Genomic DNA, 15480 nt, shown 5'->3' on the forward strand with positions numbered 1-15480 from the left:
ATATATATATATATATATATATATATATATATATATATATATATATATATATATATATACAGTATATATGCTTTCTCATTCAAGTTCCTAATTCTTCTGTTCCTTTTCGTCTTTGCTTTTGTTTAACTTTCTTGCCCCAAATGAGTCACACTAGGGGTTAGAAAGTAAAGTGTAACTGACTTTTTTTTTTTTTACTTTAAAGACCATGAGAGCCCTTTGGTCCCCATATTGCTGATTCTGTGTGAGGAGTTCAGATAAGTCCCATCTGCTCCTCACACTTCACCCTTCTTATCTCTTTACTGCACTTGTAGATAGATCCCCTGCTGTAAAACATTTTCTGAATTTGATGCTGTCAAAATTTTGTCAGATTTCTTTCACTGGCCTCAATCAATTTTCTGTTTACTAATTATTCATTCTTGCTTAACCCAAAGCAGCATACATTACAGATTGGAACTGTGATCACACAATCAAATGAGTATTTTCCAGTATAAATTTCTATAGACATCGAGTCAGTAATGGTTAAGAGTAGGAATCTTTTAATGTATTGGGCTATACTACCTGATCCTGTACTTTAACACCTCTCATAGGGACATTACACGTCATAAAACAAGCATATCACAACTGTGTCAATGTGTACTCATTTGTTTACTTCTGTTGCTGTCAACACAGATGACACCAAGTAGCATTCTTTCAAATTAGTTTGACACCTCAACAGAAAGAACTAGAAGAACTAGAACTAGAAACAAAACTGACAACAGTACTAAAATTAGGATGAAAAACATCTTCAAGAATTTCTTAAAGGGATAGTTCAAAAAGGAAAAATCTGTGATTGTTCTACTAACTAAATATTTGAAATAATATTTCAACTGTGTATGTCTATACAATGAAAGTTAACTTTCATTAAATGGGCAAAAAATATCTTTGTTTGTGTTCCACAGAAGAGATAAAGTCATACAAGTGTGGAACACACGAGGCAGATGAGAAAATGATGACAGAATTTAAATTTTTAGGTGAACTGTCCCTTTAAGTGTAATATCTTCTTACATTAAGAGTTTAAAAGGAGGTAATTCAACGGAATCAGATTGAACAAAAACACTCACTCTGATGTCTTTATAATGGAAGGCAATGATGAGAATGAGCAAACACCCCGTGGAGAAACTGATGAGACCATTTATGGAGATGGCATATATGGATTCCTGGAGAGAACAGAGAAAACAAAGAGAATGAAAGTGAATTATACAATAAAGGTTACAGTGTCGTGCTACTTTTCAATGTGAGAACTGAAAAATAGTGCTTAAATACAATTGATAAACATTTAATAGTCTAAAGTTACAGTATTTCACTGTAATTTCCACTGTTTAATTATTACATTTGGTTTAAATAAAGTGAAGCAGGTGCTTCCTGTTGAAAGATGTGGAAAGCAATGAGCAATGTAACATTATTAGAATCCTATTTAAGACTGCTTTGCTCACTCCAACGACCATGTTAGGTGGGGAGGATTGCGCATAAAAATCGGCATCAAGCTTATATGCCATTAGAGGTCAAAACTCAAATCCATTATTCAAACTGGTGCTAATTATGCACTAAATGATGTGGAAAGATGCAATATGACCGTAGGCAGTGTGAGCAACACAAAGGGGAGGGAGACAAAATGTGGAAAAACTTGCATAAATAGCCAATTTTCCTGCATAACCTGTTTTCCAAGAGAATGGTAAGCTTAAATAAATGATCGTGCCTGGAAGATCATTCTATTAACATGTGTTCCTTCGCCATATCCAATACAATGAAAATAATATAAAACAAGTGAATGCACTGCAATGCAACTGCGAGAGCAAATGCCATTACATTGCCAGAAGAAAATGTACAAACAATTACATCATTATACCTATTCTGATATAATGATAGTATAGTTCAACAGATCAGAGTTTTCTGAGCAGATTTTCTCCAAACACAAACATTTTAACCTAAAAATGTGGTAACTGATAATTAACTAAATTAACTGATCACTGAATGAACTTAAACTTGAACTTAGCCTATATAGTAAGTGATTTGATCTCAGACTGGGGGAGACCTAAAAACCAGGAGGAGAGGAGGAGAGGACCCTGACACTTTTGTGTTGAGTTAAACAAGGTATCCCTCATAAGATGGAATTCTGTGAAAGCCTTCTGTTACCAACAGATAATTTTATGCACTAAAGCTGAATCAGAGATTTTGAAGAAGATCGGACTGTTTGGCCATGTTTTTTGATAAAGACTTCAACAGTGAATTTAACAATATGAGAGTCCACATTTCATAGAGAGAAATCTGGCATTACCAAAGTGGTTTAATAAGACCAGGTGCATACTTAGAGAAGAAACTTCCATTGTATAGGTTATATACCCAATCAATGCATGCTTTGGGTTTGAATAATAACTTGGCAGCTTCCTGTACACAGTTTTGTTCAATTTCTCTTCAAGCGATCACCCAAAAATATAAATTCTGTCATCATTCACTCACCCTTTAGTTGTTCCAAACCTGTATGAGTTTCATTCTTCTGTCAAACACAAAATAAGATATTCTGAAGAATGTTGGTAACCAAGCAGCTGCTGGTAGCCATTGATTTCCATAGCATTTTTTTCATTACTTTGGAAGTCAGTGGGGACCATTGACTGTTTGGTTGCCAACTTTCTTCAAAATATCTTCTTTTGTGTCAGAATTTTCATTTTTGGTTGAACTAAATCCAAAGTCTAAAACCATATAATTGTGATAAGCATCTATAGAAACAAATTAAATATATAAGGTTGATATATTGCATTATGCATGTGCAGTATTGTAAAAGTTTTTCACAAATTGGCTTCAAAACAATAATTCATGATTTCTTTGTTGTTCATGGTAAATGCAACACACTGACATTCAGGAAACAGTAAAGTTTACAGGGGGTAGGGCTGAAGTTTGTTTTGCCCACTTCAATCACCACGGTATGTGGACAGGACAGCACGTGAAAATCAGCATAGTGCCTATGTCCCGTTTGAGGTCAACACTCAAATCCATTATTCAAACAGGCTCTAATTATGCACTAAATGGTGTGGAAAGATGCAATAGGCAGTCTGAGCAGCACTATGGGAGGGAGGACAAAATGTGGAAAAACTTGCATAAATAGCTGCTTTTCCTGTATAATTTGGTTTCCATGAGAATGGTAAGTTTAAATACACCGTCACGGTTGCAGAAGTAGGCTATGCTTTCGAGGCGTAAATTAATTCTTTCTCTAAATTGTTTGAAACGGTATAATCAAAAATAAGCTTTGTGCAATATGACCAAAAATAATTGAAGGAAACTTGCTAGAGCGAATCAAGAAAACACCGATTAGTTGTCAGTCAGGGCGTTAAAACTCTTCTGTCACCCATGTTGACTATTACAGTGTGAGACTGCAAAAATAGAGATTAAGTTATAGAAGTGAAGAGTAATACATTTTATAAAGGTCTAGATGCAGATCTAAATGTAGAAGAAAAACAGCTGATGCCTTCCGATGTTTTTCCACAATAATATAAAACACTTAATGAGGTCTTCAAATTAGTGTTTTCATACATTTATGAAATGGAAATCAGAGCAGGAGCCAGATAAACGAAAAAAATTCTGAAGAATGAAGTTAAGAAATTTCTAAAAAATAAATTCCAAGAAGTTTGTAAGAATGTCCCTAAGTGCAATTAAAATAAAAATAAAAAACTCTTAAGAAATTCTCAAATATTTTTTTAAGAAAAAAGTTTTCTTACAAAAAAGATAACAGGCTTTGCAAGGTCTGGATTCACAATAAAATAAAATGAAATTGAAAGAAGGAAGTTTAGGAATTTTCTTTAGCTAAATACCAAGACGTTCATGAGAATGTTCTTAAGACATTTAAGTGTTTTCATAAGAAAATATTTTTTATTTATTATTATTATTATTATTTCTTTAATAATGACAGGCTTTTATAAGAAAATAATAGGACAATAGCAGTTAAGAAGAATTTTATTCTTAAGAATGTTTTGTGAATCTGGCTCCAGGGATATACTATCCCTTTTTATTACTGTTGTTGTTGTTGTTTTTATTATTTTAAAAAAAATCAAAAATACATGTGACTGTTTCGTACATAAAACAGTAGAGCAAGGTGCTAGCAACACCAAGGTCATGGGTCCAAATCTTAGGGAATGCATAAACTGATGCACTGCACTGCACTATGATTTGCTTTGGCTAAGCACATAAATGATCAGACAAATCAAAATAAAGACTGGGATACATCACAGTTAATAAGTGATTACAGTGCACTGACTATCTGGTTTCCTGTGTTAGTTGGGTTTCTGTGAATCACCTCAGTATTACATGTCATGTTGTGCTTTATTTGTATGTTGTTTTCACCTAAGCATTATAAATTGATCTTTTTCTTGTGAAGACATATGACCAAGTAAACCTGCTATAGAGTCATGATTTGCAAGATTAAGATATGTTTCCTTTTTTGGTCAACCTGATACCCCCCCCATGAGTGTGTCCTCACAAAACGAGTCTGATTCGACGCTAGCATTTTTTCGAGATTACTGGCTGATTTGGGGAATGGAGCGAACGAAACTTTATTAATGTATAGAGGCATTTGTGTGTATTACGACCCGCAGGGACCCGAAGTGCGACCTCAGAGAAGTTTTGATTGGTGAAAGTTAATAAAGAGTTTCTCGTGCATGTTTTTCCGTGAGTGCCCGGCCATTCCCGTGGGTGCTCGAGCCCCCCTAAATTAACAGGTTTTATCCAAGTGAAACATTAAGTAGCAATAGTGCATTGTGCAGTGTAACAAAACTTTTTTTAAAATCTTAAAGAGAAACTTTAAAATGTTACTTAATTCAGCAAAGACGTTTTAGTTCCCCACAACCAAATTGAAATTAAAATTGTCAATATTTCAGCCGTGCAGAATTTTGGAACGTTTAATTTCCTTATTTGGGTAAATGATCATGTGTGTCTTTTCTCCTAAATCTGGGTGACGTTTCTCTTTATTGAAAATCATTTTACTCTCTAGAGCCCATAACAGATGCTTCATCCATCAAATTCACTACTCATTTGTCTCAAGCGCTCTGCTGTTTTCTGTATTTCACAATAGCTGTAGATCTACTTACTGGTTGATACACTACTGGGCACAGCTCAGCATGTAATACCATCAGCAGAATGCCTAACAACGCGGTTCCCAGTGCCCACGCGCAGAGGCGCTTCTTGTCCTCCAAAAGGAACTTTCTGTCGCGCAGTCTGTAAAGATTTCCCCCTTCGATCGGACTGAGTCTCTTCCCCGTGTGAGTCAGCGGTACTCTTATCTCCATCGTTTCCCCGTTGTGGTTGACAAGTCCATCACAGTTTCTGCCATCCACCTTAGTGTCCAAGTGCGCGAGGCGAGCAGTCATCTCCATAGCGCGCTCTTGTCTTCGGTCCATTCAGACATCATTCGCCTTGTTCTTCATCCTGTCCTTCCCCCTCTCCAACCAAAATTTCAGAAGGCATAGCACGTTGAAATCAAGAAGTATTTCAAAGCACAGAGCGAAGACCGAAATGCGCGCTCCGACCTGCGTACTTACACTAACACTGTTACGCGCCTCAATATTTAACTTCGGTCTGTGGGTAGGCGCTCTGAAACTGTTCACTATGAAGTAGCGCTCTTACGTATGCGGTGGATGGACTGCATCAACTTCTTTACAAGTGGTGTCGCCTCATATGATGATTGTGGCATACCCTTTTTTTCTTCGTTTGCTGTCATAAGCTAATGTTTCTTTCAGGAAACTATCGTTCACACTTTAGGCAAAGTGTTCTAAAAGAGTTACAGCTCAAGATCAGTGGAAATGCGAAACTAAAAGTAAGTTATAGCCTATGGCAGAGTGAAGCTCCGAACAATTCACGACACACTGCCAAGTGTTAGAATTAAGTGTTAGCACGTATTCGCGCTCTCGGCATGTTTCAGATACGAAATACGGTCGATATAGTCGCTGGCAAATTTGTCCAGAGGGGTACCTCTAGTGGGAGACCTATTTAGTGCACGACTAACGGTTAAGTTATTGTGTATAGGTCCAGAGCTCCATTTTTGGTAGACTTTTTAATGATTTTATAGGTATTTTCGGGGCACAAATCTGTTCCCGTGTGACTTTTCTTTCTTTTTTTTTTACACAAAACATATATATATAGGGAGTATATTTATAAAGTTTCAATTGTTTGAGGTTAATGAAACATTTCGAAACACCAATTAAAAGGAATATATTTTTTAAGACTCTGAGCCTTTTTTAAAGTTCCTCTTAAGCCTTAAAAACGGGGTCAGACATACTTTGCTGGCAGGTGGACATCAGCCAGCTATACTGCACTGCCCACAGCAGTTTTTTGTTTGCTTGTTTAACACTGATAGCTAATTGAAAGAATTTGATAACGAGATTCCTATAATAGACCATTTGGAAAATGAAACACCAAGCTGTCACTTCCATAATGAACTCAATAGGGACAGGAACTCAGAAACTAAACATGCATAGCCACGAGGTTTGTTGCTCTCTCCTCTTAGTTTACAATCCCCCTCCTTCAAACCCAATGAACTGAAGCAGATTCTATTTCTATGCTGAAATCCTTGCTTGTCTTCCTCCAGGAATGACGTAATGACCTTGGGCCACGTGACGCACTCGCCCCATGTGGATCCTTCCGCCAGGGCATCCTGTAGCACAGAACCTACAACAACCATTCCAGTAAGTGTTTAGTCCAACTCGCTCTAGGAGCCCATGAAGAGTAATACATTGATAGGAAGTTTCCATCATATATTTGGGCTGATTTCAGAAGTTATCATACAGAGATCATATAACCTTTAGACCTTACAGTAGGCCTACTTGAGACTCACCAAACTTTTAATTCTTTAACCAGGCCATAAAGAGTGTGGAGAGATTCAACAAAAGGTTTAAGAGTCTGAGTTTGTTCATTTTCAGTCTATCAAGAATACTGCGAATTGCACAATTCAGGAATAGATTATATCCATAATCGGTTCAAATTCAGGAATTCAGTAACATTTTTATATTTTAACATAATCAAATAAAAATGGGAAAACTGTTACTGTTTTAGTAATAAAATATATATTTGTAACATCAATTGGACATAGCTTTAAAACAGATCTCATTACTCTTTTGCTAAAGCAGAAGCAATATTTACAGTCACTGCATAACAGCAAAACATTATTTAAAAGATTACAGAGAAAGAAAGCACAAATTAATATGCATTTGAAGACAGAAAAAACAGGCCAAAATGTGTAAACATATTAAAGGTTACTAGTTTAACATACAAAATTGCACATAATTAATTTATATAAAAATAATAATGATATACCAAAAGTAAAAGTCCAGTGTTGAAGACTATTATACTATTACAAGTTATAATAGTTTCAATTAGTCAAAATTACATAAAAGCTCAATTTAAAAAGGCAGATTATAAAATCATTTCATAGATATCCTGGTAGACATGACAGCACTTGTGAGATGAGGTCACTGTACACATTTTACATGCAGTTTTCACAAAACAATTACTATCAGAAGAAAATCTATTGTTTACGACCAAAATATCAAGATAATCAAATGTGGAAATATGGCTTATAATGAAATATGGCTTAAGGCAATGTATACTACCACCTAGTGGTATTGGAATAAATTACAGTACAATTATCCTTGCCATTTAGCAAAGGTAAATGGTAACATTGTGCACAGAATCTAGTATAATTAACTAAATAATGTTTTTGTTGTTGCAGTCCTTCCTACATCTTGAGCAGATATGATTATTCTTAAAGGTGAATTCACATCAGTCAGGAACCTCACCCACACAGCACTCTTCACCTTCAGTATACAAGATTATTATTTTTTAATTGAAAAGGTATAGGATGCTTGGTGTTTTAGAGGTAACTTCATGAACTATCACACCTGAACCGAACTGCTGGTAATATTTGGGAATGTGTTTCAGTGAATAATTACATTCACTCAAAACATTTTTATTGCAATAAATATCACTCAAGCATTTTATGAATAAAAAATTACCAAAACATTGCAACACTCACTACAGAAGCTGCTAGAAAAAGTTGTGATTTGACTAAAAACATTTTAAAATTAAACAAAAAAAATGTCAAGTACGCAGCAATCTAACATTGGCAAAGTTGAGAAATAATTCCTGTAGTTTGTGATCAAGTAATAACAAAGCCAGTGAAGTTTAAACATATATCGATTGACTATTTTTAGCATATAAAAACCTAAAGCTAAAAACCTAAAAAGCTTAAAGTTCATTAGAATATGCTTGAAATCAGTGAAAAGTTAATTACCTGACATGTTTGACACTATATTTCAAGTTTATGATTTCATTATGCTAAGCTATAAAGTTCCCTGCAGACTGGCAAATATGTCTCACATTATAGATATACTGGTTTCGAGCTCTTTACCCTTTCACTGTCCCCCAGGTTTGGAGGGCAGCGTGAGGCACAATGAACTGTGGAGGGGCGTTGGGTACGACATAGTAAGCAAACAAGGGAGAAGGTGCCGGTGCACATACAGTCGTGAAGAACACGCCTCTCTTCTTCTTGTACTGGGGCCACATCGGCGCAGGGTTATAAAAGTACTGCAGGCCAGTGATCTGTTAATGACAGAAAATATTTTACAATGTTAGTTTAATTACTTTTTTATTCAGTTAACATAGTTTGTGTTCAAAAAGTGCTGAACAGAATATAACAGCAGGTAATTTCTAAAATAGAGGCAGAATTTTATATTTTTTTGCTTGAGTGTAGTTTTTTTACTTGAAAGTACTGTAGTTTGCTGAAGTGAAATTTAGGAAATGCATAATGGTATTTACCTGAGCTGGAGGAAACTTGGGTGGCCCTTTAGGCTCCCTTGCTTTAGATCTTGTTGTATGAACTGTGTTCTTCACTGTTCTCTGCTCCACTTTTTTCGTTTCGTCCTCTTTCACCTCCTCTTCTGTATCACTTGAGACTGCTGAGCCGCAGTCAGATGAGGTCGCTGAGTGGTAGTCCGATGTATCCAGATTCACAGAATCCACTTGGCTAAAAGTATCTTCCTGATTCAAGTAATTTCCCTCATCCTCCCCTTTAGCAAACTGAGCTACTGTAAAATATCTGCCGTTCTCTCCAGACCTGCGGGAACATGAATGTGAACCACTGCTTTTAGTGAGAAGTTCTCACTTCACAGAAAATGTCAAGTATAAACATTCAGAAAAAGGCCAATAGGAACAGTCTTCTTTTAATTGATCAAATAAAAAGCCTTTCATCGAAGTATTCTAGAACTTACCGCACACACACCTCCGACGGGTCGATCCATATTGTGATCTCATGAGGAAAACCCAATTCATTTGGCTTTAAGCCGCTCTCCATGCACGCTTGTGATATGGATTCATCAAAGGGAATTCTGTCATTTATTCTGATGCATCTGAGTAGGGAATAAAAAATGGTCATATTGTGAATGATTGCTATGAACGTTTGTAGGCCTTTCAGATATTACCTCATGCAGAGTATTAAATTCAACTTGGACAACAAATGAAATGGTACGTAAGATCAGTAAGATTTGATTTTTTAAAGAAATTAATGTTTTAATCAGCAAGGATGGATTAAATTGATCAAAAGTAAAGACATCTACAATATTACAAAATATTTCTATTAAAAATGCTCTTCTTTTGAACTTTCTAATAATCAAAAAATCCTTTGATTAAATTAATCACACTTTTCGTAAAAAATATTAAGCAGCATAACTTGATCACCTAATTAGCAAATTAGAACGATTTCTGAAGGATCATGTGATGCTGAAAACTGGAGTACTGACTGCTGAAAATTCAGCTTTGCCATCACAGAAATACTACATTTTAAAACATATTACATTTGGAAACAGTTATTATTATTAATGTAATAATATTTTGCTATATTACTGTTTTTACTATATTTAAAAAAATGTCCTAAATTTTTAAAAAGTAGTGTATATTTACTGAGAAAATACCGAGATTTAAAAAAAAAAAAAAATCATATTTTTTTAATGTTGCTTTGATCAGTGCATTACACATCACAATTCAAAACAAAAACAGTTTTAATATATAACTTATAACTTTAATATATAACTTATAAAAAAAGTATAATAAGTTTTACTAAATCTTCTTTTCTTCATTTACCTGTACGCCTGTCCTTTGTTAGGATTGTCTGGGTACCAGTGGTCTGTAAACTTTTCAAGAAGAAGCCCTTGTAATTTAGAAGCAAAAAGTTTGGCTTTAATTTGATCCACACCTCCACGCTCCACTGCCAAACCTTTCAGAAAGTTCACTCCAGCACTCACTTCCCTCTTCATTCTCACCACTGTGAAGAAAAACAAAACTGAAATTCCTATTTGGGGCTTTACTAAATTAACAAACCACAAAAGTTAGGACATCATTTCTGATTGACCTCCTTAAGTCGAAAGTTTTAGCATTCTTATTTTGAATACTGTACCCAGTGTACATTTTAAAATTATGTGAATTAAAAAACACACAAAAGGACTACAAATATAAAGGTCTGAAAAAATATATATATGTACAGACTTGAAAAAAGTGTTCCTCTAGACTTAACACATATCAAATAAATAAACTCTCATGCTTAACCACAACCTGAAACACCAACACATTTGTAGGTCATCTCTATTGGCATCTCTGATAGAGGAACTTCCCTAAGCACTGTTTTCTCTTTCCTCTGATACCTGTTGAAGCTGTGTCAGCTGTTACTCAGCTCCACCACATGTAAAGACTTGTTATACTGATAGAATGCCACGGTCATAATTTGCATTACAGGCAAATAAGATACAAATGAGGAAAAATAGTCGCGCTTTTTCCAACAGCATATTGCTAAATAAGGTTTACTGTTGCAAATTAAGACATAAAAGTGCAAACAAAACATGCATGCTTTGCACTCACAGTGGAGGTTGCATTATCAAATTAGTATTGTCATATAGTGCTATATTGCTATTTGCTAAACAAGATACCTGGCTTAGGCCACTTTTTAGTTTTTTTATGAATCGCAGGATTTTATATCCAAGACATTTAAAGCTGATGTTCTTTAGCCTGAACTCTCACTAAGAAAACTAAAATGTGTCAATATTAAAAAAAAATTTTTTAGTTAAAGGTGCAGTCTGTACGTTTTGCCTCTTTGTTGCCATCTCTGTTTGAAAACCTGGTATTGCAGCTGTGTGCGGAATTATCTAGCTTGCGTGGGTTGTGAGTCGGCACGGCTCCATCGCGGATTAATCTAATGTTCTGAAGAGTATGTGTGGCAGTCAGTCACTTCACCGGTGTGGATATTTACTGTACTTCGCAATCACAGATTCTAGCCTACATCTTGGAATATGACCCAAATAAGAATTTTCACCGTATATTGCCATCTGAACAAGTAAGTAACAAGTCTGCCATGTTTGTTCTGACCAACTGAGGAAAAAAGCATTACCATAAATCTTGCTACCAATGGTGATTTAATCTAAAGATTGGTTAGCTAATATCACATCAACCCGTTCAAATTATTATTATTGTTATACTTTATTTTCAAATGATTAATGTTAACAACATCAGTATGATGACTATGAGTATAGTGTGTATTAGCGTGTAGATTTCAACTTCTGCACAGTCTAATCTAATTGTCATGCTCTTTGAATTTCATATTAAGAAATTATTTTAACCCAAAAAGCAAATTATGCTCCCTCTGAACTGGTTTTCTTTAAAATACAAATCTTTGTAATCACAGGCTATCTGTAATCAGAAGCACATTACAGATATGTGTAATGTGAATCAGCCAGCAACAAGGCAAAGTCAATGTATTTTTCAAGAGTCCATTGAGGGGTATTGCGTGGCATTGAATGAGAAATGTTTTTGTCCAAACCATAGCGGAAAATGTCTTTCAGGAAGCTATCCTTAAAATCTACCTGATAGTAAAGCTCACAGAACTTAGCCACGTAATCCTCTATGGATAGGTCTCCCTGTCGGAGATGAACTAGGCAATCTGCTGGGTTCATTTTAGTGGTCGTGTATTCTGTAACAAATCATCCACTGAAGGCGAGTGTAAGTGAGAACCCAAGTGCAGTTTATTTACAGGTACTTGACTTGACTTGACTTGACTTGACTTGACTTGACTTGACTTAGTATGAGCAGACTTGACATAAACAGACAAGACTCACCAACAGCAGGTTAAATACATTCAATACACGACGAGGGCACAATGGGAACATGAAGCTACTTATAGGAAACAAGAGGGTCACATGACAAGAACAAACCAATGGGAAACAAGACACATGACTAAGACAACCAATCAGAACATGACACAATGAACAGGGGAACCAATGGCATGAATACATGAGGGCAAGGGAAGCATGACACAAACAGGGACCATGAAACAATTACAAAATAAAAGACATGGAAAACATGAACATGAAACAAAACACCACATTACACTGGAATATAATTTAATTTCATTCACATGTGTTTCATAAACACATAATCCTTTATGGATTACAATCCACCATCAAAATGATACATTTAATTATTCTGGCTGCTGTGAGAAAATGCTATAAACGATCCACCACCTGCAGGATCCTCACATGCGATAGCCTACTAGCCGGGACAACTTCTTTACGTTTACAGACGTGACGTAATGACGCTGTCACGTTACGCTGTTGAGGGAACACGCTGGAGGCACGAGTAAACGAGAACAGTCTTTAATCAAGGAAACATAGGAGATAATCCACAATAGGAGCTTAAGCCAACACACGAAGAGAACGAGTAGACCTGACCAACACAAACTGAACAGACTAGACCAAATAAGGAAACACTAGAACAGAAACAGGGGCAAAACAGAACATAGACAGTCCAGAATCCTGACAGACGCAGTGCCATGCTCGAATTTCCCGTGAAAACCTACCCGTACAACTCAAATTAGAAAACATTATTATAAGCTAACCGTTGTGAATCGGCTAAAGTAAGGCGATAGTTTTGAACACTGGCTGGTTATGTACTTGCTCAAATATTGATTTCGGATCATTTTTAACCAAAAAAAGTTACGGACTGCAGCTTTAATAAAACCACAATAAAGTTATGTTTAAATGAATACATTTTTTATTCTACAATTAACAACTGTTCAAATTAAACTTAGGGGGTTACCTTGTGAATCATGGTAGCCTACTTATGACAATTCATAAATCTTTGTTCATTCCAAGAAAAAAAAAATCAGGTTAACCTATAAAATTTATATAACACTAATTAAACCAAATAAACAAATATCTGCCACTCTAAACATGTGGCTGGGGTTGTTGCATTAGGCAACCTTTGAGCAGCACGCTGTGAATCTACTCATGCATTAGTCAGAGTGCTGATTTGAGTGACACAATAATAACTCATTCAAGAGTAAGTCTCTTTAACAATGCACAAAGGGCTCAAATCGATCTGAGATTCAATCTATTTTCCACCTACATGTCAAACTTTTGGGCAACTTGTGACAGAATCTAGCCTACAAACTAAATAATGTAGGCTACCCAATTAGTCATAGCCTTGACAAAACTTTCAGCACCTGTTGACCACCTGCTCACTTTATACACATGAGTCAGCAGCTGTTTGTAGTCCATCTGAACCCATGCACAAGACCTTAGGACATTTTGCTTTATTTAGTTGGCAGATTCTGTAAATGACACATCACACAAACATTATACTGTATGATATATATGACAATTTATTTTGAAGAGAGGTTGTATTTGAAGTATGAATGAATGTTTAAAGTTTATTAAAGTTTGTTAACCAGTAGCAGTCAAATAAAAGGAGAGATCATTGACATATTCTATAAATGGACTCTGAACGGCTGTCCATTCTACATATGTCTCCATACGATGTTTCACACGTTATAAACTCAGTGTAGACCATTTTAGGCAAAAAGCAATTTTACAGTCAATATCTGTCTATCTATTTTCCAAACTGCTTGTCCTTATGTTTACAACAGTCAAATATTATATTCTTTTCTTCTATTCCAGTCTAGTAAAACTGATAAGTCCATTAAAAAGCTTGAGCAAAATTATTGTATAAAGCGGTAAAAAGCGCTACACGCGCACCACATGCAATACTGAAGGTTTTCAAGCAAGAGCATCATCGAAAATTCCCAATAAGAAACCCCCAAATCATATCTACTGTATGTATGTATGAAGGATATATATATTTACTAAATATAATACATACAGAGTGATGAAACCAATATGGTGTCTCCAAGTACTAATGTATTTTTTCAGACTTTAAAAAAATCTTAATAGCCTAATGGTAATAATTGTGCTGTCCAACTACAGTAACAGGTACGATCGTGATACTCGGAGTTTAACATTTTACATAAATCACAATTATGCTTTGATACTTTTACAACTTAATTCCCTTAACTTCTAGAGAACAAACCAAAAATAAAAACGTAGAACTGTTATTGTGTATAATGGATAGGTGATTTCTTACCGATATAAGCTGAATCCAAAACGACTGGATGTTTTTCAAGTTCTCTTCAGTTCTACTTCCTTAAAACTACTGTTATATCCACGTATAGGCTATTTACCTGAGTAAGCACGTTGCTTCCCTGTTGTAGTACACCAGTGTTTCCACATTTCTTCATTCGGTCGACCAACAAACACATCATTTTACCGTCAGTGATTAGCATATGACTCACTTCCTTGTCCATAAAGTACAGCTTACAGCGTTTCTACTACAAGTCATGTCTGTTATTATGATGCTGATTCACTCAAAGCCCACATATGGTCAGAGCTAGTGTACTAGGAAGTAAGTGAAAATATAATGGTAACACTTTACAATAAGGTTCCCTTAGTTAATGTTAGTTAATGTATTAACTAACATGAAAAAACAATGAACAATACATTTATTACAGTATTTAATCATCTTTGTTCATATTAGTTAATGAAAATACAGTCGTTCATTGTTAGTTCATGTTAATTCACAGTGCATTATCTTATGCTAACAAGCACACATTTTTATTTTAATAATGCATTAGTAAATGTTGAAATTAACATGAACTAAGATTAATAAATGCTGTAGAAGTATTGTTCATTCTTAGTTCATGTTAACTAAAGTAGCTAACTAATTAACCTTATTGTAAAGTGTCACCAGCCTAATCCACTTGGCCAGAATATTTATTGAGGCTACACAAGGAATTTAGGAAGATGTTGTAAGAACACGTTATGTTTGCTACGTCTGTGATAGTTTAGATTAGTTTAATAATAAAAGGCTATTTAAAATAGGCTACCGTTGTGAATAATATATAGGCTAGCCTATACTGTATATAGGCCTACATATAAATGTAAATAATATAATGCATGTATGTATGTAGGCTATAATATGTTTCATTATTTTTTGACAAACTCAAAAAAGAAACATTCCAATCGTCAAAAACATAAAAGTCACAATATCTAATAATATATGATTATATATATATGAGTTATAATGCAA

At 35.1% G+C, this 15480-nt stretch overlaps 2 protein-coding genes across 5 annotated transcripts in view; both read right to left on the reverse strand.

The window, feature by feature from the left end:
- The window catches only part of LOC107570842 (intermediate conductance calcium-activated potassium channel protein 4-like), a 28169-nt gene extending 22575 nt beyond the window's left edge, over positions 1-5594 (reverse strand). For both annotated transcript variants that reach the window (XM_016257117.1, XM_016257118.1), the window contains exons 1-2: positions 5115-5594; positions 1101-1196 (exon numbers count right to left, since the gene is read on the reverse strand). In XM_016257117.1, the coding sequence (XP_016112603.1) occupies positions 1101-1196; positions 5115-5423 (405 nt within the window). In that variant the 5' untranslated portion in view covers positions 5424-5594. The remainder of the gene's footprint in view (positions 1-1100; positions 1197-5114) is intronic.
- LOC107570843 (maternal B9.15 protein-like) lies at positions 5350-14653 on the reverse strand. Of its 3 annotated transcripts, XM_016257120.1 has the most exons (6): positions 14576-14653; positions 10156-10336; positions 9288-9425; positions 8836-9133; positions 8411-8619; positions 5350-5360 (listed from the first exon to the last, which is right to left on the reverse strand). In XM_016257120.1, exons 1-5 carry the CDS (start codon positions 14622-14624, stop codon positions 8425-8427), a joined length of 861 nt encoding a protein of 286 aa, XP_016112606.1. In that variant the 5' UTR covers positions 14625-14653; the 3' UTR covers positions 5350-5360; positions 8411-8424. The 3 variants fall into 3 exon arrangements, with proteins under 3 accessions (XP_016112606.1, XP_016112605.1, XP_016112607.1); XM_016257119.1 differs by lacking the exon at positions 5350-5360 and having other exon boundaries at positions 8264-8619; XM_016257121.1 differs by lacking the exon at positions 5350-5360 and having other exon boundaries at positions 8264-8619; positions 14479-14629.
- Between the last annotated feature and the right edge of the window lie 827 nt (positions 14654-15480).

This window comes from Sinocyclocheilus grahami, unplaced genomic scaffold (assembly GCF_001515645.1).
Source record: "Sinocyclocheilus grahami isolate Dianchi unplaced genomic scaffold, SAMN03320097.WGS_v1.1 scaffold1511.1, whole genome shotgun sequence".
Classification (NCBI taxonomy): Eukaryota; Metazoa; Chordata; class Actinopteri; order Cypriniformes; family Cyprinidae; genus Sinocyclocheilus; species Sinocyclocheilus grahami.